At 42.7% G+C, this 21,146-nt stretch overlaps 6 protein-coding genes across 22 annotated transcripts in view; 4 read left to right on the top strand and 2 right to left on the bottom strand.

The window, feature by feature from the left end:
• The window catches only part of LOC122613723 (heterogeneous nuclear ribonucleoprotein L), a 100,322-nt gene extending 97,762 nt beyond the window's left edge, over positions 1 to 2,560 (bottom strand). For 2 of the 16 annotated variants that reach the window (XM_043788056.1, XM_043788057.1), the window contains exon 1: positions 2,044 to 2,560. The gene's annotated coding sequence lies outside the window, so the exon portion shown is untranslated. Of the gene's footprint in view, positions 1 to 1,175; positions 1,303 to 2,043 lie in introns of those variants that run through there. The other 14 variants (XM_043788045.1, XM_043788044.1, XM_043788047.1 and 11 more) reach the window with 11 other exon arrangements.
• A 4,158-nt stretch (positions 2,561 to 6,718) lies between these two features.
• Positions 6,719 to 7,016, top strand: LOC122614759. The gene has a single exon (XM_043789407.1). It carries the CDS (start codon positions 6,720 to 6,722, stop codon positions 6,984 to 6,986), a length of 267 nt encoding a protein of 88 aa, XP_043645342.1. The 5' UTR covers position 6,719; the 3' UTR covers positions 6,987 to 7,016.
• A 984-nt stretch (positions 7,017 to 8,000) lies between these two features.
• LOC122614720 lies at positions 8,001 to 8,673 on the top strand. The gene is made up of 2 exons (XM_043789360.1): positions 8,001 to 8,213; positions 8,526 to 8,673. The coding sequence occupies exons 1-2, from the start codon at positions 8,001 to 8,003 to the stop codon at positions 8,592 to 8,594; spliced, it is 282 nt and encodes a 93-aa protein (XP_043645295.1). The 3' UTR covers positions 8,595 to 8,673.
• Positions 8,674 to 8,800: 127 nt separating this feature from the next.
• On the top strand, positions 8,801 to 9,364 carry LOC122614571. 2 transcript variants are annotated; one of them, XM_043789137.1, is made up of 2 exons: positions 8,801 to 8,948; positions 9,022 to 9,364. In XM_043789137.1, exon 2 carries the CDS (start codon positions 9,057 to 9,059, stop codon positions 9,207 to 9,209), a length of 153 nt encoding a protein of 50 aa, XP_043645072.1. In that variant the 5' UTR covers positions 8,801 to 8,948; positions 9,022 to 9,056; the 3' UTR covers positions 9,210 to 9,364. The 2 variants fall into 2 exon arrangements, with proteins under 2 accessions (XP_043645072.1, XP_043645073.1); XM_043789138.1 differs by having other exon boundaries at positions 8,836 to 8,948; positions 9,049 to 9,364.
• A 5,139-nt stretch (positions 9,365 to 14,503) lies between these two features.
• Positions 14,504 to 15,324, top strand: LOC122614357. The gene has a single exon (XM_043788927.1). It carries the CDS (start codon positions 14,599 to 14,601, stop codon positions 15,175 to 15,177), a length of 579 nt encoding a protein of 192 aa, XP_043644862.1. The 5' UTR covers positions 14,504 to 14,598; the 3' UTR covers positions 15,178 to 15,324.
• Positions 15,325 to 18,157: 2,833 nt separating this feature from the next.
• On the bottom strand, positions 18,158 to 19,446 carry LOC122614503. The gene is made up of 4 exons (XM_043789068.1): positions 19,438 to 19,446; positions 18,931 to 19,248; positions 18,350 to 18,825; positions 18,158 to 18,248 (listed from the first exon to the last, which is right to left on the bottom strand). The coding sequence occupies exons 1-4, from the start codon at positions 19,444 to 19,446 to the stop codon at positions 18,158 to 18,160; spliced, it is 894 nt and encodes a 297-aa protein (XP_043645003.1).
• Positions 19,447 to 21,146: the final 1,700 nt, after the last annotated feature.

The raw sequence follows: 21,146 nt of genomic DNA, 5'->3' as shown, positions 1-21,146 counted from the left end.
AAAAAAATACGATTCAAAGTGGAGTAATAATTTTGTTGGTCATTAAATCCGCAGGCGAAACTTTGGCATTAAATTGCATTTCCAATTTCCTGCAATTCCCTGGCTGCCACTTAAGCACGAATCGCGGCTTGAATGTGTCATAAAAATAATTTAAATGGTTTTGGTAAATCAAGGGGAATTTAATTTACTCAAAGTCCCACTTGTCGCAAACACATAACCATTTTTATCTTAATGGGGCTACAATCAAAAGCTTTTCTAAACTAATAATTCATTTATTATAAAAATCGCAGTTTTTGAAACGTAGAAAGTGTTTCAGCACATAAATTATTATTTTTATCGCCTCTCCAACTGCACTATAAAAGTAGAACTAAGAAATAAAATTGAACCTCGATGGGAAAGACCATTTGTTTCAAAAATAGTCGCCTAATAGTGTCCTATCAGAATCCAATTGGGTTAATTATTCGGCTTCAATCAAGGCGGAAATGGATCAATTATATATTTTTGGGAAATAACAATAGCTGGAGTGAAAATACGTAACGGGAAAGCTATATGAATGAGAATGCATAATGCGTTCTAATTGGAAAGGTAAGCCAAGGGCATTAATCAAAGGACAAAACGAAGGAAAATTGTGAAACAACCCTCGGAAAGTTGTCAAAAACAGATGGAAAAGCAGCGAAAAGCGCCGGCAAATAACAAAGCGAAAAGGGAACGGTAAGAAAGCGGAGGAAAGGAATAGGGCCGAAATGTCAGGATGAAGAATGGGAAGAAGACGAAGCAGAAGCAGAAGAAAGCGATAAAAGCAGGACGAACGAAGGGTGCAAAAGGCACTGTCAAAAATGTGAAAAAAGTGAGTGCTGTGAAAATCGCGTAAAAGTAAACTTGAAAAACTTTTTCGGCCCGTTTCGAGCACAACCCTTATGGAAAATGGAAAATGCCCCGCACACTCACAATCACATACACACGCACACACACACACAGGCACACACACAAATGCAGAGGGAAAAGAGCGACACACGGACAGACGGCTGACTTTGTTTTGGTCGTGGGGGTGGATTTTTCATTAATGGAACTGAACGGCAAAGCTGAACGCTGAACTTTGTGACGTGCGCTTTTCTATTTTGTTTTTATATGCGGCGGCAATTGTTATTTCTCCATTCGTTTACATTTTCGCTTACAAAATGGTGGAACGCGGCAACCACAAATCGAAATAATGGCAATTTCGAGTGCACACACACAGTTTCAATTTCAATTTGTCAAATTTATAATTTTTGGTTTTTTAAACGGTTTTCGTTTTCTTTGTTTTTTCTTTTTTTTTTTGAATTTTGCAATCACATAGTTTGATTTTTTCAAAAGGAGCGTGCTGCGAAAGAACCGATTGGTAGAAACTCTGAATGTGAAAATGTGCGACTGGGCACCTGTCAAACGGGAAAGTCTGGATGACAGTTCATCGACTGGCGGCTGATTGTCAACTCTGCTTCACTTACTCCCAAAAAACTCCGAAACACTTGGCAACACACACGCACGAAATGTGAATGAAGAAACACGAGATGGTGGGCAAGTGAAAATTTCTAACGTTCGCAAGGAGCTTTTCCGACTCGGATTTTCCTAGTTTTTCCACTTCGACGCCGAGCTGGCGAATGTCAGTCAAATGCAAGAAGTGGAAACCTGCGAGCAAAGAGAAAGAGACGGAGCGAACGAGAGAGAAAGCAGTCAACTAACGGTCGGCGCAGTGAGAGCATTTCTCTAAGGGTTGCAAGGTGTCCGAAAAAGGAGAGCGGCGAGAGCGTTGCAACTCTAATTCTCTCTCTCTCTCTCTCTTCCTCTCTCTATCATTCTCTCGCGAGAACTACCTTGTTGCCTGGCCCTTTTGTGCTGAATTTTCGTGGGTGGCAAAGGAAAAATCTTCCGGTTGTTCTTATTCAACAAATGTGGTTTCTGTTTCTGCTTTGCACTCACACACACACACACACTAATGCACAGGCTGGATTTTCATTTGCACACACAATCGCAACTTTCACCGTTAGCGCCAGCTTTTCTTTTTACCTGGCCTTTTCGCTGCGCTTTTTGCACTTGTCTCGTTGTTTATTATTTATGCTTATTCGCAGTCTTTTGGCTTTTATTTTGTTGCTGCCTCTTTTCAGTACACAAACAAAACGCGACGGCGGCGAGAGTGTGACAGGGAGACGGGGAGAGAGAGAGCGACAGACACAAACAACAAACAAACAACAACTCGCTGCGTACGGGGAAGCGAGACGGCGACAATCGATAACCGTAGACAACGCGTGAAGAAGAGGCAAAATATCAACAACAACAACGACAACGACGCCGCGGAAGTATTTAATTAAGCCAAAGTATTTAATTTAAGCGTACGAATGCTTGTAAATGTGTACGCAGAATGCACGGCACCCACACGAACGCACGTATTCATCAGCTTTTGTTGTTGTCGTCGCTTTTCTTTCAGCTACTTCTGCCTTCCTCTTCTTTGTTTCTCTTTTATTATTTTTTATTTTTGCTTCGCCACTGGATTTCCAACCGTGCACAAAGTTTTAGCTCGAACCTCGAAGATTGTTTGACGCGAAAACCAACCGAAAACCAAGCAAAACTCAGATACGTTTTTCTCCCTCTGCGGCAGCGACGTCGGCAGAGGCAGCGTACTCTCTTTCAACGCCAGCGTCGCTGCCGCTCGACTGTGGTCCAAACTTTGCTTTGTAAGGGCAAAATTATTTTTCTGAAAAATATTTGAAGCTTGTCAAAACCTTAGGCTTTTATTTTAATATAAGTATCCAAAATAAATTTGATCGCACCTCGTAGCCGGTCGGAATTGCAGCTGAAGCTAAAGGGCTAAAACAATATAAATAAATGTATCTTCACCTTTTAAAATGAGTGCCAAATTGCTTATTTTGGTCACTGTGCGCTGCCGCACGTCGTAATGAGAAAATGAGAGCCGTGTTATTTTTGTAGTACTTTAGTGAGAGCGATACAGTCGCACATGCTGCGCAGTGTGTGCGAGCAGTGCGGCGCTAGTTTTGCGCTTGTAATGCTGCTCTCTCTTTTGCTTTCTTTACAGCCGCGCGCAGCTCTCACAAATACAACTTTAAGGGACGCACACGCACACAGTTATCTCTCGCTCTCTCTGCAGTCGTTGTAATGGGAAATTGCGAAATTTAGCAGCGTACAGTGGGTCAAAAATTAGGTATTGGAAATGTTTTAAGAATTACTTATTTATTTGTTTAGCTGTTTCTGCTTATAAATTATTATTATTGAACTTAAAAAATCGTTTTTTTATATATGTATAATTTTTTTTTAATTTAGTTTAAGAAATTTGGCACATTTTCCTATTGACTCTTAAGAGAGTATCATCAAAGAGAGCATAAGTGCGCAACCGACAAATTTGTCAATATCGTTCTCTTAAACTTCAATGCGAATAAAGGATGTTATTGGATTTGTTATTTTTTAATCGGACTCTTAAAAAACGTATATCCGTAAATGATTTTAAATTTGTCTAGAATAATGTAAATTAGTACGGCCAACGTTCTGCGAGTAATTTCACCAATTCACCCATAACCAACCGACTGCGGCAACCGCCCACTTTCGCAAAACCCACACATGACTTTGAGTGTCCAGGACGTGCCCCATGTTCGCCTAATGCCAAAGTGCACCGGCCAGAGCAGCAACAACAGTCAGCTGAAAGGTAAACAACATAAACTATTTAGTCTATGGGTGGGGAAGGGGGGCGGGGCGGCTATATGTTTGGAATCCGTTGGGGTGGGATGGGTCTGCATAATGGGTACGCACCGTAGTAGTGGAAGGACCCAAGACCAAAACCACACTGTTCAGTAATGTTTGCGTCATAAAGTATGGATTAAACTGCATATGGGCATGTCTATCGTTGTGTGCCCCAACTTATCGCAGAACACCGTGCAGCACTTGTTGCAGTATTCAAGTGATACGGGGATTATCTTCATATGGTGACCTTCGCAGCATCTGTAGAAAATGCACCTAACAATGGGCCATAATAATATTTTTAATGATATTTAAAGAAAGGATGTCCATTGGGGCGCCACCTGTTGCTTATCAAGAAATCGTAGCATACTTTATGGTACCGCTTTTTAAAAAGTAATATTTCAAGCCCGAAGCTATGCAATAGTTTCGTTTTTGTTGCGCGTGAATTTAAAATTCATAATTTAACAATCGGTTCTGCTTATCTGTAACAAATTCGCAGAGATTAAGCTTGATGCTGATTTTGAAAACCTCTACTTATTCATTAGCAGCCAAATGAAGTGTATCTTACTTTCGCAACTTCTGGGAGCCGCCGTCCTCGTACTTGGAGCATCATCAACATGCCCACCAGGTCATGTAAGGATACTTGAAGACTGCGTGATGTTGAGCAACCAGCTTCGAGTTAACGGAATCGCTTTCGGAGGATAATCATAGGTTTATTGATAGCTTTTCCTCGCTTATATTCGCCAAATACATGTTGGCCATTTTTCAACTCGAAAGTGAGGTAAATCTGTTTAAGGGGCGCTAAGTAAGTGGCCTTTTCTGGCTGCCAACTTTCACTTGATTGCGTGTCGCAGCATACGCTGCCCCTCTTAAAGGCTCCTTCAATGCCCACGCACGCAATGTGTCCCCCAGCAGGATGCATCCTGGGAGCACCAGCTCCCGCTTCTCGGAAGGCCGATAAGCCGACGCTATCAACGCCTTACATCCGCGCGTGTCTGGGCATTGGGCTTACCCCTGCCCAGCCCTTCTCGCATCCTTAGCTCCTCCCGCTCTTCCCGCTTCTCCTGCTCTTCCCAGCATCCTGCATCCGCTTCCGCTGCATCTGCCGGAGCTTGCTATCCTGTTTTAGCCAGATTTACAACCAGGCGAACTTCACGAATTCCGTTGCTGCACGGCGATAAAATCTTTATACTCATTGCAAATTTTATAAGCTATTTCAAAGATTATGCGGGACAAGCACATAAATAAATATACTAAGCACATATAAATTACCAAACTTTGCTTTAACTGTTAAGGAGTGAGAAATAAATATATATATTAAATATATTAAAAGCTGTATAAGTTAATACTAAGATAAATCACATCATTAGGATTTTGAATTTATACCATTTTAATGTTTTTAAGGATCTTTGTTTGGCATCTTTTGTCCTGAATGTTGACCACTTCCCCCCTTTTCTGTTACCGTGTAGTGTGGAGTGTGTGCTAAGCTGCGGCCCCGCCGGAAAGTGAAATGCTTGTGAAAGCGTCCGGCTGCCCCGCCCACCCAGCCACCCAGCTATTTGACCTTCTTTGGCGCATTTGCCATGCAAAATTTAATATATAACCGTAAGTGAGCTCGGATTTCTGCTAATTTGCCAGCTCAAGTATGCTCGACTGCCTGCAAAGTATGTGTGGATATCCTCTTTTCCGGCTTCGAGCCATTACAGATGCTAGTGCTCCTAAAACAAAGAAAAAAAGATAAACAACGAAGTCTTGACCCAGTTGAGAGTGGCTTTTTGCGCTGCCCTCTGTCATCATCATCTATGTGGCGTGGGTGGTGCCAAATCCACCAACTTTGCATACAAAAACGGACGCTTACCAAAATTGAGACAGCAACCGGGTCTACGAGTGTTGGTGGTACGAGCTAACCCGATACATTTCCCTTACATTTTTTGTGGATTTTTACTGATTTTCCCTTTTGTGGGCCGGTTGATATAGGGCAAAGTGCAGTCAGACAGTCATTGGATCATTTGTCTTGGCATTGTTGCTTTTTCCTCTAGATTTCTTTCTTTTTTGGTCTTCCGTTTTTATACCAAGCTGCGGGTATTTCTTCAGGCATTTCAGTTCAAAGGGTCAGAGGACGAAAGGATGCGACATTGTAATATTTTAAGTTCAAAATCTATATAGGTTTCAGGGCAAAATAAAAGTAACCAAAAAAATGCACAAGCAGCCGCTTAATTTCAAAATCATTACACATTTCCATTGTATGATGCAAAATAATGATGATTCAGTTGCAATTCTATTTCTATAACTCTTACAATGTTTCGGGAACAAAGTGTATAAACTAAAAATGAACATCTTTGTGTATAAATAGACCATGTGTTCAGTCAACTAATAAAGTCGTAAAGTTCGAAAAGAGCGCTAAAACCATTTAATTATTATAAATAATACACTGGAACTATAACATATACACATGTATCAAAATTAATTAGTATTTCTTATAATTAACTGTGTTTGTTCAAGCCTCTTACTTTGTTTAAACTTCCAATGTTTCTGTTCACACGGCATTAAAGCAAGCGCAATAAAAATATGAAATTAAATCACATCAATTTAGAGTTTTATCACCATCCTTTTTCGTTGCCAATTAGCAGACAATGCATTCGTTAACTCCTTTGTAATCTGGCCGTAGGGTGCTACATTTCCACCAGATCTCATCTCACATTTTAAAGCATTCTCAGCCGAAATGACGCTCTCGAAAAGGCCCACACAGATACACCACCACACACACACACCTACCACCACATACACGAATTTTGCTGGAAGGGAGTAAAAAAAAGTTACGAAAGCAAACAGAATCACTGCCCCCTGACTGGAGCTGAATGTTCCGAGCAAATGAAGGTGTCAAAATGACAAGCAGAGACAGCTAAAAAAAAAAAAGGAGCTGGGAAACGAAGGATGCACACACTTACACACACATAGACATACACTGTGGAGTGGGTAGGACGTGCGATGGATGGATGTCCGCCCCACTGGCCGCCCACCTCGCCCCCTTTTCGGAGCCGCCCCTTCCGCCTGTTAGCCCGGCTAACTGTGTAAATGGCAAAGCGACAGCAGCATTTGCTAACTTTGCTGCAGCAGCAACAAAGGCCAAAGCACAGCGCCAACAAAAACTACATAAATGTATCTCTATCTATATCTATATCTATCTAAGCGATGGCCGTGCATTGTATTGCAGTTACGTGCTCGATGGTCCAGTAAAATGGCGAGGCGAAAAAAATCTCTGAAACAAAATCAACAAAGAAGCACCAAGAACAGCAGGGGTCTTGTCGTTGCAAAAGTCTTGAATACACTGCACTTGTATAAACATTTAAGCAGCACTTCACCTTAAATGGCCAGAACATATGTACAAAATCAGATTAATGCTGAAAAAAGTGCTAAAAAAAGTAACTAAAAAAGATCTAAAAATATTAAACAAAAATAAAATGTAGAAAGTATTTCTAGGAAAGTATTCAATTAAGCCAAAGATAGTTATTTTAATACAATGCATTCCTAAACCACACAATTCTATAATAAATATAACTTATTCCCAAAACCAATTTGTTATAAGTGAACATACCGAAAAGTAAGAGTATCGCCGATAGAATAGCGCCAGCAAAACAGCTTAAAGACTTTGGCTGTGCCAACTGCTTACCCACTTGCCAAATTCGCAAAGCGGATTTAGCTTGTAGCCAAACTTTAAATGAGTTCAAGCTGATTTGGAGCGCACAACGAGCTCCAGCCACGCCCCCTTTACCAGTTACGCCCCCACCCCCAATTGATGACTGTACTTCTGGCGCTGATGAAGCATAATGATGATGGCTTTGCCTGATTGATTGATTGATTGATAGCTGAAGGATTGGTCGCGAGCTGTGGTGTGCCCCCTCGATTTGCACTTGAAACTTAAGCGCACGGCCGGCCGCCAATGAATTCCTTGCAAGAAGAAACTCAGATTGCTCATACGCCGCGTCAGCCGTCGTGCGAAGTATAATTTTAGACCATCAACGATGCAGCACATATATAGCACCCGCATCTTCGGCTCACTGCCCCTCCCGCTCGGCACGACCAATTAATTTCGTTCAAATAATTATGAATGTTGGAATATTTTTTGGTGCACAAATTTGTGTATATTTATCATTCGTGGCAAACGAGCGGCGCTTTTTTATGGCGGCCGTGAGCCGGAAGTGCAAGCGAAAACTGTCGCACCAGCAAAAATACCCATGTATTTTCGATCTGCGTCGGCGGCGCCAGTTGCATTCGGAATGGATCAGTGGACGGGTGTGCACCGGGCGTTCGTCATACGCGCCTACTACAAGAGCAACGACTCCATCAGCACCGCCCAGCGGCTCTTCAAGAAGCAGTTCAGCATTTACCAAACGCCGCCGACGAACGTCATCAAGTCCTGGCTGCGGCACTTCGAGAGCACGGGCACCTCGCAAGGAGGATGTGGTGGCTTTGCGAGATCCTCGCTGCCGGTAAGTGGAGTTCTCAGTGAGGATCAGCATGGATGAGCTGAAATGCTCCAGAAGTATGGAGTTGTAGTAAATCCTTTGGAATTTAAAGGACTTTTAAACCCTTAAAAGTAATTCCAAATATACATTTTAATGGAGCACTGAAGAGGAAAATGAATCGCATTATTGCTAAAATAGATAGCCAAGATTTTGTGCCTGTTTATGAGAACAATAGGAAGGTGGACTGTTAATGCTAGGTTTATCTTACTACCAACTGTTTATTTCATATTACTATTTCATTGGTTTCCCATTAAAAGGCCATTCGTATCATTCCAGCAAATCTTCTGCACCATTTGCAATCAGTGCCTAAGCAATGAGAAGAACTTTAGCAGCTCCGTGAAGTGAAGTGCCTACTCGTGTGCACATGGCGCATAAGTTAATCTGTTTATCGTGTATAAGTTAGTGTGTATGGTTCGCAAATAAATTTCTTGGCTAATTAACAAGCTTGCCAAATCAACACATCTGCCCGCTGGCTGGCTGGCTGGTTGGCTGTCTTGACCCACTTGCTCGTTTGCATTTGTATTTCTGAAAAAAGATGTATACGCAAAAACCAAAATCAGAAATTCTTTTGAGCAAGTGTGTCATGAAATTGCCATTCGTTTCTGCTCTATATACCTGGGCAGCACATAAAACAAATATTTTCCAAGTATACCAACCGACCAACTGGGGGTGTACACATCACGTCAACGCCGCAAATTGGTAAGTAATCCAGCCAGATTAAATCGAAATTCATTGGCATCCCCACCACAACGCCGCTCCTCCGATCCATTAGGTTTCTACTTCGCTGCGAATTTTTCAGGCTCAAGTATGTCACTGTGGTCCCAGCTGAAACCGATGGACTGGTGTAAGGCCGTCTACAGGGACTATCATACCTGGTCATTCGTCAAGTGTTCCTTGGCCTTCTGTGCCGGAGTGCTGCTCGTCCGCAGCCTCGATGGCAAATTGCCGGACAGCAGCTAGAGTACCGAAATTTAGACCTATAACTAATTGAATGCAGGGTCATATTGCTAGTCATCCAATCAGGAAATCAGGATGACACTCGAACGCTTTAAATTGCTCTGGTATTGCGTTTACTTGTTGACTTAAATAAAACTGCAAAAATGATGTTCACTAGTTTATACATTAGACTAGCAGCGAGCAAAAACAAATGATGGTTTCTGGAATTTAGAATATGTGAGAAAAGTAGTATACTTTTGGCCAAAAAACAGAATCCCATCCAGTTTTGTTGCAAATATTAAAGAAGCCCCTAATCAGTTCTCCTGGATTTTGGCTCATCCTTAGTGGCCTTCGTGACTTTCATTTGGTTTATGACACAACTCAAGTCCTTGCGACCAATCAAAGTCTCGGTTGTCAGCTTTTGGCAAAAAGTAAATCTCATATTAGCCATTTTCCGGCACCTTGCTGAAAATGTCCACTTTGGGGGAATATCATCGAACTGTCATGTTACTTGGAGTAAAAAACCATGTGTGAGTGGTTGTTGACAGGCAAGTTGAAGCCGGATGATTCCATAAAATGATACACACGCTCATCCTACTTACAGATTACAATCGGAAAATGGAAATAAGGTTTTACATTCTGGCCGTCTTTGGCATTAGTTTGAGATATGTGTGTGTGTGTGTGTGTGTGCTGGGAAAGCATCCTGCGCCCCGCGGCAAAGAAAATAAAATTAGGCATCGCTTTTTGCCATAAACATAAAAATTGTTCCTGCGTCCTCAGGAAGCTGTCTTGCCAGAGGGGCAGAACATCCATAGCCAGCAGCGATTCCTTGGCATCATAATTTCGAAATGACAGGTAATTTGGAAGCAGCAAAAGGAACAGGAAGTGGAAGTGGAAGTGGCATCTCGATGCTTTTGGGGGCAGGGGGGCAGGGGATCGTGCGAAGTGCGAGCACCAAATGGGAAAATGATGCGGGTTTATTAAGTATCGTTACTCAAGAGGAAAACCTGCCCAGATACCCCGAACCAAATCCCTCGCAACAAATTTATGATGCGCCGTTTTCAAAAACCAAAAAGAAAGTACCTGTAAAAAAAATGCAGAAAAATGTATATTATAAATATACTCGAGATGTAATAGTGGTGAGGGAGGGGTGTGCTTCGTTACGTTACCTTCTTCAACCGGCAGCCAGCCAGTGATTTAAGCTCGGGGAAAAAATGCTGCCGCACATGAACATGCAACTAATGAGCTGAGTTATTTCCAGGGGGGTAGTTGGTGGAACGCGCCACGGGAGCTCAGCTACTTTGGTGCGGGTGGTTTAAACTCTAATTGAAATTTAGATAGCTGCTACGTGTGCCAGCCGGAAAATCATCGCCAGGTGTCACGGCAGCTGATGAGTTAAACAGCCGGAATGGCGAAATGCGTGCGGAAATTGGCCCCGGAATGCCAAAGGCTCAAGTGTCGACACCAAAAGAATTTCCAGGTCAAAACGCTGAGCTGTAGCAAGAATGCAATTAAGACAAAGGCTGGCAATTTATGGTAAGTCCTTAAAAAGCTGTCGTTATTAAAGTTAAACTAAATTAAATGTAAAGGCAACTCAATATCTACTTAAAATAAATGATAGAAATGCTGCTCTCATAAATATTCGTTTAGTGTGCTTTAAATTGTTTTAAGGATTAGTTTGGTAGCTTGTAGTTGTGCTATCAAAGTAACTACAGAAATTATCTCGCACTTCAAGGGCCATATTTCATTAAATGCAGCTCGTTTAAGATTTGGCTATTAAGAATGCCGCCATTGATGCGAATATTTATTGTGGCCTGGCGTTTTTCATAATGTTGGATTATCTAGGCACATGTCCTGCCACGATTTATGAGCCACGAATAGCACACAAGAGCTGCGAGAGCTTTCAGAGGGCTGAGAGCAGCGGGAGGGTTGGCCAAAACCAAGAGTCAGCTTTAAGCCGTAAGGAAATTGAAATCTTAAGCTTTATTGTTTTACTGGCCCCTCGACTTTTCCCATTCAACTGGGGGATCTCTATGTGTGTGTGTGTACGCGACGCATGCAAAGTGAAGCAGGAAAGTGAATAAAACTGCAGCAAAAGCAATTTTCATAAATATTTAATGGATAATGGCGAAAATAAGCGCAAGGAGCCAGGCACATTGGTATGATGAGAGGGCAGGGAAATGGCCGTCCGTCTGCTTTCCCCCTTTCCCCTTTTCCACTCCCATTTTCCGCCCCATCTACGTTCTCGATGTATTGTTATGTTTGTGTAGATATATGTGCCCCTCTTCAACCTCCCCAACCCACCGTATTGATATGTCAGCATAACATATGTGGGCATTTCCCCGAGTGTGTGTTTGTGTGTGTGTGTGTGTGTGTGTTCGCCAATCTCAGCTTTTAGTTTCGGCCCAAGGCCCAGTGATTCTCATTAAAATTACAACACAAATAAGCCGGAGCAGGAAGGCATGAGTGGTATCGACTGCTTTGTTAGCCTCGTGATTTATTGGCCAAAAAAAAAAAGCAGCTGCTAAGTTGGTAATAAAAAATATGTTTTAAACGTTTTTTCGATTTAAATGCTTTTTGCAATGCTTTTATTTGATTAAACGCAAACAAACCTCGGTGAACTAATCAATTACATTAACAAATTCTTTATATGTTTTCCTTGTACTGTGTTTATTTATTTTTTTATAAAATAATAAATGATGTGCAGCGTTTATAGTGTGGCTAGCTAAAAATGCTTTACAAATTCAATTTTCTTTCTCATAGAAAACCAATTATTTGTTCTGGTTATTAAAAAATATTTAAAATATCAGTAGCGAAGTTCCGAAAATTTTAGATACCCCCTATGGCCGGCAATTACAGCGTATGAAAAGCCGGCGAAAATGAGGGTAAAATTCACGCGAAATGGAGCAGCCAGCGAACGTGAGAGCCCGTCCATTGTCTTTATCCTGGCGCTTTTCTCCGTTCTGCTGCGCCTCCTGGTCGCTGGAGTCCTTTAAGTGTGCCCATTACAGACGGCAGAAATCATAACAATAAAAGTGTGACGGGGCGGAAGGACAGAGGCGGTTGGCTGATGGCGGAAGGCTGATGGCGGAAGGGGGAGGGGAGCTGTTTGGGGGGCCAGAAAGCTCCCCTCACTTAATCGATGATGATGAATAATTGATTCGCTGCGATGCGCCCAAGCATGGAAATGAAAATGTCGGTGCATGCGGGGTGCGGCTTGCTGCTTCTGCTTCTGTTTCTGTTTAAGTTTCGGTTTCACTGCTTCCTTTTTCGCACGTGTATGTGTGTGTGTGTTTTTGTGTGTGTGTCGGTGTGTCGGCGTGTCCTTCTGTGTGTAACGAATGGCAAATTTCAGGAAGCGGAAATGGCAATTGCAAGCGATGGGAAAAGGCAGCAGAAAGACAACGGCTGAGGCAAATGTGAAGTTGTGCGCTAAATGAAATGCCAACACAGCAACACGGCCGTGCAAAGCGGAAATAGCAAATGCGAATGACGCTGGATTGTTGGACGGTTGGCTGGCTGAATGGCCCAAAAATGTTCGTGGATGGGGGCCTTTGGGGGTGACAATGGGTGTTCTGGGTGTCCTGGGTGTCCTGGATGTCCTGGATGTCCTGGGCAGGACGGGCAGACAGGTGCCAAGGCAGACAATTTGCCGGTATTTAAATTCTATTTTAAGTTCTATTCAGGCGCGTCAGAAAGCAAATGTAAGGAAATGGATGGCCTTGAATGGTGGACACATTTTCTAACCATATGGCTGGTACTTCCTTTTATATTCCTGATACCTGTTACTTAAAATATAATACTAAATTTTTAAAAATTCCATTTAAACTAAAAATATTTAGTTAACATTATTCTTTATCACAAATAACAATTGCTTACCTCGGATTACTCGCTTTATTCTTTTAAAAATTCTTTGAAACATGACTAGCAATTTAAAAGTCATTTGAGTTTTCATTTGCTTGAGATTAACCATTTTCTCAAATGACTTTGAGCGTGTGCAAAAAATAAAAGGTGTTTTTAACACCGTGAAGCTTTATATTCACTGCCATTTTAAATGAAAATAAACCTGATGGGGTTGAATGAAAATCGAGGCCAAAAGCAGAATCCTATTGCATTAAAGAATATTCTCTTATTTGGTTCTCCTTCCGAATTAAGTTTCCGTTTTCATTTGGCATTTTTTTCATTTTTCCCCCGGCTGCGTGCTTAAAAATATAATCGTATTGAATATTTAAATGCTCGCCGGGCCAAAAGTCGCCAAGTGCGCTGGCAAAACTGGACGGGAATCAGAATCAAATGCAATGCCTGCGGCTTCTGCGACTGCTGGCTGCCAGTCAGCATGGCACAAAATTAGATTTAAATATTTTGGCATTTCCCATCAATTTTCATATAATGCAACCCCCGTCCTTTTCTTGCTGGGATGCAGGTCCTGTTGCATGGAGGAATGCTGATAGTGAGTGCGATTCGTCTGTGGCAAGTCATTTCAACCCACACAGGCACACAGGCACACACTCCCACACACACACCTACACAGCACACACACATCGATGTGGATGGAAAGACAGGCACACACACACACACCCACACACACACAACCACACATGCTCAATCATTTATGCAGCAATCAGTGCTGACGTCTTTTCCACACGTACGATTACCGGGCATAGAGCATCGAGCCCTACTCTCGGTTATGTGGAGCATATTGGGAATCGAAATTGAGTGCGGCTTAACAATGAGGCAGTTGAGATTGCTTCGAACTTCTGTTCCTCGTGAGTTTCTTGAATTTAAATCAAAGTCCCCGGCGTCCACTGCGTATGAGTAATATTACACAAGAATGAACAGGCTTCAACCTAATTTAATTCAGTGTTCACAGGAGGCAAACAACAAATTGATGAGATAAATTCAAACAATTGTAGTTCAAATTTTTGCATTTCTTTTTCTTTTTTATAAATTAACAATCATTTAAGTAAACAATCCTTTCAGCGAACAGAGTGAACTCCTTTTTCAAGGTGCAACCGTGAAGTGAGACTGCACAAAAACTCGATTGGATTATTTGAAGGTTGAAATCAAATTAAGTCAAGTGAATAAATTGACTTTTAGTGCATATCAAAATCGCAAAAAAGCGCACCCAAATAAAAATGAAAAAAAAATGAAATAAAATTGCAATGAACAAATACTTTTGAAAGGGATTCCATAGAAAGTCAACGTTTGCTGATAGAAAAGAGCGAATAAAAATAAGATTGGTTATATATACGAATTAATCAGGCGAAATTGAATGATACCATAACAAATAAAAGTTTTACTTGATACTGAGGAAAGTAGTCAGTGCATATATTGCTTTCTGATGAACTCGAAAAAATTCAAATTATTATATTAAACCGCTGAAAAGACAAGTTCAAATTTAATATCCATTACAATGGAGAACGAAGATTTATTGGACTTTACTAGCTTAATCAGCTGCAAGGGCAGAATGCCGGAAATCACGCTGCCCAATGTCCATCCCATTAAGGATATCAACGCTTTCATGACCGATCCCAGAAACATCAATGTAGCTATTGATGACTTAATCAAACGCCAGGAAGCAAATGCCCAACAATGTCGCCAGGTGCTGCAAGTCCTTAAGGAGCGACTCAGTCTGAAGCTGTCCACGATGCAAAAGCTTAAAAAGGATCTGCTGGATTTGCATTCGGAGATCAAGAAGCCCGGTGCAGATACTCGGTTTGTGACAAGCCATGAGAAAGTTAAATTGCATTTCCTTGACGAGACGGAGAGCAGCGAACTCGAAGTGTCCGACGCCCTGGAACGTTGCAATATAAAGATGAGCTCGATTTACTGCGAAATCCTGGCACTGGACAGCGACATGGGCAGTGTTGTCTATTTGGAGCGGGTCTCCCAGATCAACATGGACTACATAAAGGATTGGTATGCGACTGAAAAGCAGAATAAGAAACGAAAGTCCCTGTCCGCTGGCGATGGCGTCAAACCGACTGTTTAACTTGGATCCTCTGCAGATTAATATGTTTTACTCAATCGCCATGATTTTCGCACTGTTCTGTGGATTAAATTTGTATCGCAATAAACAAATGCTTTCTCTCTGATGCTTTCGGTATGAGATTGCATAGTGGAATTTCCAGCAATGAAATTAGCCTTAAGTAGTCTGCTCTTCTCTTAAATCCTATTCCTTGGCATCTTGTTTCCCCCCCTCGACTCTTCCTGCTGCATGTCCTTCCGTTTTCCTTTTCTCCCGTTTACCTGTCACTGCCAGCCCGTTGGCCGCTTCATCTTCATTCCCCGTCCATGAATAATCCCTGCGACACTTGCGTTTTATGGCTTTGCATAGTTAGGACCTGTTAAAGGAGGGACCTGCTCCTCCTGCCGGACAGTGTGCTCAGCCAGCTCCTCCCGCTTAGCTGGACCTGGGGAGTTGAATCTGCAGCTGCACAGCAAAAAAAGTCCTATTCAATATACCAATTCAATAGCTGCCTAGCTAAATACCTAAAGTTTTGAGCCATGTATCGAATAAGCTTGCCCCATTTAAGTAGTACTTTTCATACCATTTGCTGCCACATTTTCGCTGAGTGCACAGTGAGCCGGGAAGCAGAGCAGCAGGAAGCCAACAACAGGTTGCGTGCCAATGCAGTTTTTCATCGTGAAATGTCGGCGCTGATAGCGATTGTAATTATTGTGCTGGACTGCGGGTATCCATGCTGCAAGAGGATTCGCTTTTCCGTGCGGCAGAATGGTTCCATTTCAGGTCCTGGCCACTCTAACTTGTTTTCCCCCTGCTTTTGCCCCCTTTGGTTGCCACTCTCCACTCTCAGACGCATAAACGCCGCTAGTTATGCAATAAATAAAATGCAATTGTTGCGTCACAAGAGCTACATAGATTGGTCAGCAGTGGAAAGGGGGTGGGGGGAGTGGCTTTTTGGTTCTGGGCTTTTGCCGCCATGTTTGCGAACAACAGCAGGATGGCGCCCCGCATCCGTTATAGGCGAACATCCAATTCCGCGCACACTTTCGCTGTTTCTCTTGCTGCTGGGCGTCTGCTACACTTCCGGTTGGAAAAGTTGTCAAGTTGTTGCGTGGTGTGCGTTTTCGTGGAGCTTCCACTTCCGCTTTCCCAGCACTTCAAGCTCTTCCAGCTTTCCCGGCTGCTCTGGCTTACACTTTAATTTGACAAACCAGCGCATTTAACGGCCCGGCGTAGTTTACGCTCCTCGAACAGGCAGCGGCGACATCAAGGCGAAAGGTCAAGGAGGTGGCATAAATAATGCGGCGCACAACGAAAACGACAAAGTTGCCAAAGACTTGGGCTAACCGGCTGCTGCTGCTGCTTTCTGGCCAAAACTCACTTGGCCAGCATAGAAATTGCAGTTTACAGTTGCTAATTGAGTGTGCCGAGTCTGTGCAGGTGGCCTAATGTTGGTAATTAGTGTGAGCCAACTTTGCCAAAAAGATTCCCCGGCACAAAGTTGCCCAGGATGGGCATTTGTCAATTGTGCCAGTTGCCGGCGTGTGTTCGGAAACTATGTATATGTACGAGTTTGCATGAGATTGGATAACAATGGATTATATTTAGCAAACGTAATTCAATTTAAATAACGCCTTAATTGGGAATGAGGCTAGTCTGAGTAATTGGCAGGAAGTGAAGGCAACGCTTTAATTTATTTAACTCATGTCAAAATGGTTCAAATTCCACATCACTATCCTTAGTAATGTGATTCATGCAATCTACTGAAAATGCAGGCGATGATTTTCAGTTGGAACCCATTAAAGCCCATACACAGTTATGCACTCCTGGCTAACTAAAGTAGCTTGTATAGGCCTGGTTGTGTATTAGGTCTAAACTCGCTTCACGCCACGCACAACGACATCGGGATAATGCAGTTGTTTTCGAAATATAGCTGACCAGTGACCAGTTTATGGGCAATGCGAGAGATTTCGAGTGTCTGCAGGCAGCAGGACAACCAACCGATGCAGGACACGTGTGCGGCGAAGTTGCCACATGTGGCAAATTAACTTTAAATTAAGCAATTAATTTAATTAGAGCACGGCGAGTGCACAGTGCGACCCCAAAGATTTGCCGCACACGCAACAGTTGCAATTAAGCAGCCTTCGCACACAGATGTCCCCACACACACACAGATGTCCCCACACAAATACAAGTGCACACCCCCACTCACACATACATACAGGTACATGCACATGAGAGCGTAAAACAATGCTGTTTCAGCTGCAATTGCATTTTAAGCGCATGCGGAAATTACAAACTCAAATTGATAAAGCAAAACCTGTGCGCATACATGTGTGGCATCCATGGCATCTGCCAACTGGCATATGGCAATAATAAAGAGCTGGTTATATAAGGTGAAAAATTGGCTTACGCCTGGGACTCCAGGACTCCGGCATTGCCAAAGAAATCCGAGTGCCAGCACATATGAAATCGGAATGCAATTCATTTCTCCATTAACCAATTAAACGCAATTCATCAACTGACGTTCGCAATTTGCAAAAGCAAAAAAAAAAGAAAACAACAACAAAACTATTAATAAGGGATGTGTGTAAAAACTTTTGCAATTTTAAATTTCCACTGACAGTCAACATTGAAAGGGCTTTTAAGTCAAACGGAAATTTGTTTTCAATTACGAGTTGATTTAAATTTAACTGCCGTTCCTGCAAAGTTGAAATGTATTTTATAGCGGCGCAGTAACTTGTTGAAAGCATGGAAAATCTCAAAGTTCAAAATAAATTCTGAGGTAATATACGAATTTTATATAAATGTATGCCAAAACTCCATAAGCTTCTTAACTTTTCTTGCCTGCCGAATCACAAGTCTTACTTGAATGTATATTTCTGCATTGTTAAGTTCCAAGAGAAGTAAGTAAACGCTTTAATATACAGGTTTTCAGTCAATTTATTTCACGCCAATGGCTAAGATCCAATTAGTGGCACAAACTATATGGTAGTCAAAACTGTTAAGTCATCACTTTCTCAGCTTTTTCGGCGGCATTCGCGGCTGCCAAAAACGGAAAATTCATCCCCACGACAAGGTCGAACAGCTTGGCGCTATTTTCAACGGCAGAGAATGGGAGATAAATATGAGAAAAAGTTAGACGATTGCTAAGCGGCTTAGTGGTCATTTTGTACATTTATACACTGCGACTTACGAGATCGAGTCGATGCACTTGCCCATCACATGATTTCGGCAGCGCGCGGGTTTCTTGCTCGCCGGCATCGAAGATCGTTGAACTTTGACCTTGTAAATGGGCGAGTTGTGACCTTTGGTGGGCGTGTACTCAATGCCCTCGCGCAAAGTGGGTGGCGTAATGGAGGCAGTTGCCAAATTGGGCATATGCTTGGATCGAGCATGAAGTTGGTGGTGCAGCGGCTTGGGTAGTCCACCGATTGGCGTCTCCACAATCATCAGATTGTTCAGCCTGGACTTGGGCTTCGATGTGCTACTTGTTGCATGTTCGGTGGCTTCGGTGTTAGTGGCCACTGTCGATACAGTACTCTCTGGCAGTGTGGCCGATGTGGTGCTCGCTGTGGTGGTGCTGCTGGTGGAGCCTGTGGTTAGCCTGATCGGTTTGACGGTCAACGCACTGTCATCGTAGTAGTAATCCTCCTCATCGTTATACGTCTCCTAATTGAGAGATCGAAGATGTTATTTTTAGCCCGCTTGCAACTCGTTAGCTGCATATCGGTTAACTGGTTTTCGGGGCACCCTCCTCTCCCCTCCGCCACTCACCTCGGCCAGTCCATTCTGGCCCACCTCGATGATGGCCACATCCTTGATGCTGACATGGATGTTGAATTTGCCCGTCTGTCGCTGATCGAAAACCACTTGTCCTGCATCGGGCACCTCGCCGGTTGGCGGCGTTTCGGCCTCCTCGATGGGCAGCGTTTGGGCCAGGCCAAAAGCCATCAGCATAAGTGATACTCGTATCAGCAGCATTTTCCAATTGAAACCAGTTCCAAGGGCGCACGACAAGAATCTCTGCTGATGGAACGTCTGTTCCGCTCGAAGTCGCGATCTCAACTGCTTTGGGCGCTGCGTATGATGGCCCTACTTAAAGGCCTAACAAAGTAGGCAACACTGAAATAGAATTACAAGTGTAGGGATCTTGATTAGACCGGTTTTATAAACTGACTCATTATTACTACATATGTTGCTTAGGGATGCATTATGAGGAAATTCCGCAAACAAAACTGCATCCTGCTTAACTTCACTTAGTTTGTCAATCTATATATTTACTATCCACATTGTGCACCTTTCGAACTGAAACCCTCTGATTATTTATTATTTTCCAGAGTTGACAAAATCGATACGCCCAAATTATTGCAAGGCTCTATGCAAATAACCTGTATTTATGTCTTCATCTAATGGGAACCGATTGAACTGCATTCATGTACGATGTGCCAACGCACATTTCAACCGGACTATATGCATATACATGAATATATGTTTAGAATATTTACCCTTTACTGGGCAAACACAAACGCCACCTTTGAGGTGCTAACAAGCTGTCCAGCTCCAGAAGTGCTGGAAACTAAGTGACCAACAGTTTGGCTAATACCCAATGCATATAATCATAAGTGTAAACAGATAGACAGCCGAGCAAATAGTGCGCCAGTCTAGTTGAGTTCATTTGAGGACTGTCGATGTGGCTGAGTGACATGGGAATGGCTCAAGCATGTTTAACCATTTAAATGGGTGCTAACTGCTTCCCACCAATATTCATTAGAAGTTAATCCCCGGATTATTGCTCAAAGATAGAGATTTATATAGCATCCCTAGCCGAAGTACAAATCATAAGCTGCCAGCAGGCGCAGTTCATCGAAAAGTCATTAATTAATCCAGGTATCGCGAGCAGAGAGAGTTTTCGGCCTTCAATTATCAGCTATTGAGTAATTAGGAGGTCAGTTCCTGGCGCAGCCAATCAGCGTGCCACCTCCATTTACATAACACCTAACCACTAATTATGCAATTATGCAAGCCAGTTTCACGAGAATCATATGCCAAGACCAAGACCTCTTCTCGACCGCCGTATTCCCTCATTTGTATGCAGCGCCATGCAGAGTGCGAAATCAGCATTTCTCATTAGATGGAAGGATTCCCTTTAGACCCGAAGCCAAGAAAAAATGTATAACCTCAAATAATTAGATTAATTTGAAATGAAATTTCATCCAACTGCCCGCGGTTTACACTTTTCTTCGGCGCTGGGCGGCATTCGTAATTAGTTTTTAGCGCATTCTCGGCCGCAAACATTTCAAGGTTTAATGCATGGCTGGCCAGCATTGAGAAAACTTTTTCGTCTTTCGGGTCAGACCCCACTGTCATGCTCAGCCAGAAAGAGAAAAAAATAGGAAAATAAAATTAAAGGACGCAAAAGGGTAGAAGCAGAAGGAAGCTGGCCGCATATGAAGTGTATAAATTACACTTCATCATGAATTTATTATCAGTGCTGCAGCAGCTGCATCTGGAGCTGCCACGAATGCACCACTGCAGCACGCTGGCTCAGCACAAGATGTGCTCCTTCCGTTCTCACCTGCACCACACACAAGCGCAGCGACAACAAGGATAGAAAGGATGTTTCGCACCGAAGGCATAAATACCCTTAAAGATATCCCTAAAAAACTAGAAGACTTAGTAATAAAGGTGTGCAATTCAAAGACACCTAAATTACTAAACATGTAAAATATTTCATTGCATGACTGAAAATAAATATACAGCTTAATACAGCTTTCTTAATGTTATAAGAAAAAACCTTAACTACATCGAATTTTTACGAGTCTCGTTGGGTTATAAAATGGAAAATATCCATTATACCCAAAGAAAGGTCATGAAAAGGGGTGCTAAACACGCAGCGTGGCAACAACAGCGCTGGTGGGATGTTGACCAGGGCATGCATTTTTCGCGCCAGGAAACTTGAAATTGTGTAAACTCAGCAGAAAAATATTAAT

Source organism: Drosophila teissieri, chromosome 2R, assembly GCF_016746235.2.
Source record: "Drosophila teissieri strain GT53w chromosome 2R, Prin_Dtei_1.1, whole genome shotgun sequence".
Lineage (NCBI taxonomy): Eukaryota > Metazoa > Arthropoda > Insecta > Diptera > Drosophilidae > Drosophila > Drosophila teissieri.
The sequence above is the reverse complement of the archived record's forward strand: the minus strand, read 5'-3'. Positions and strand labels throughout refer to the sequence as shown.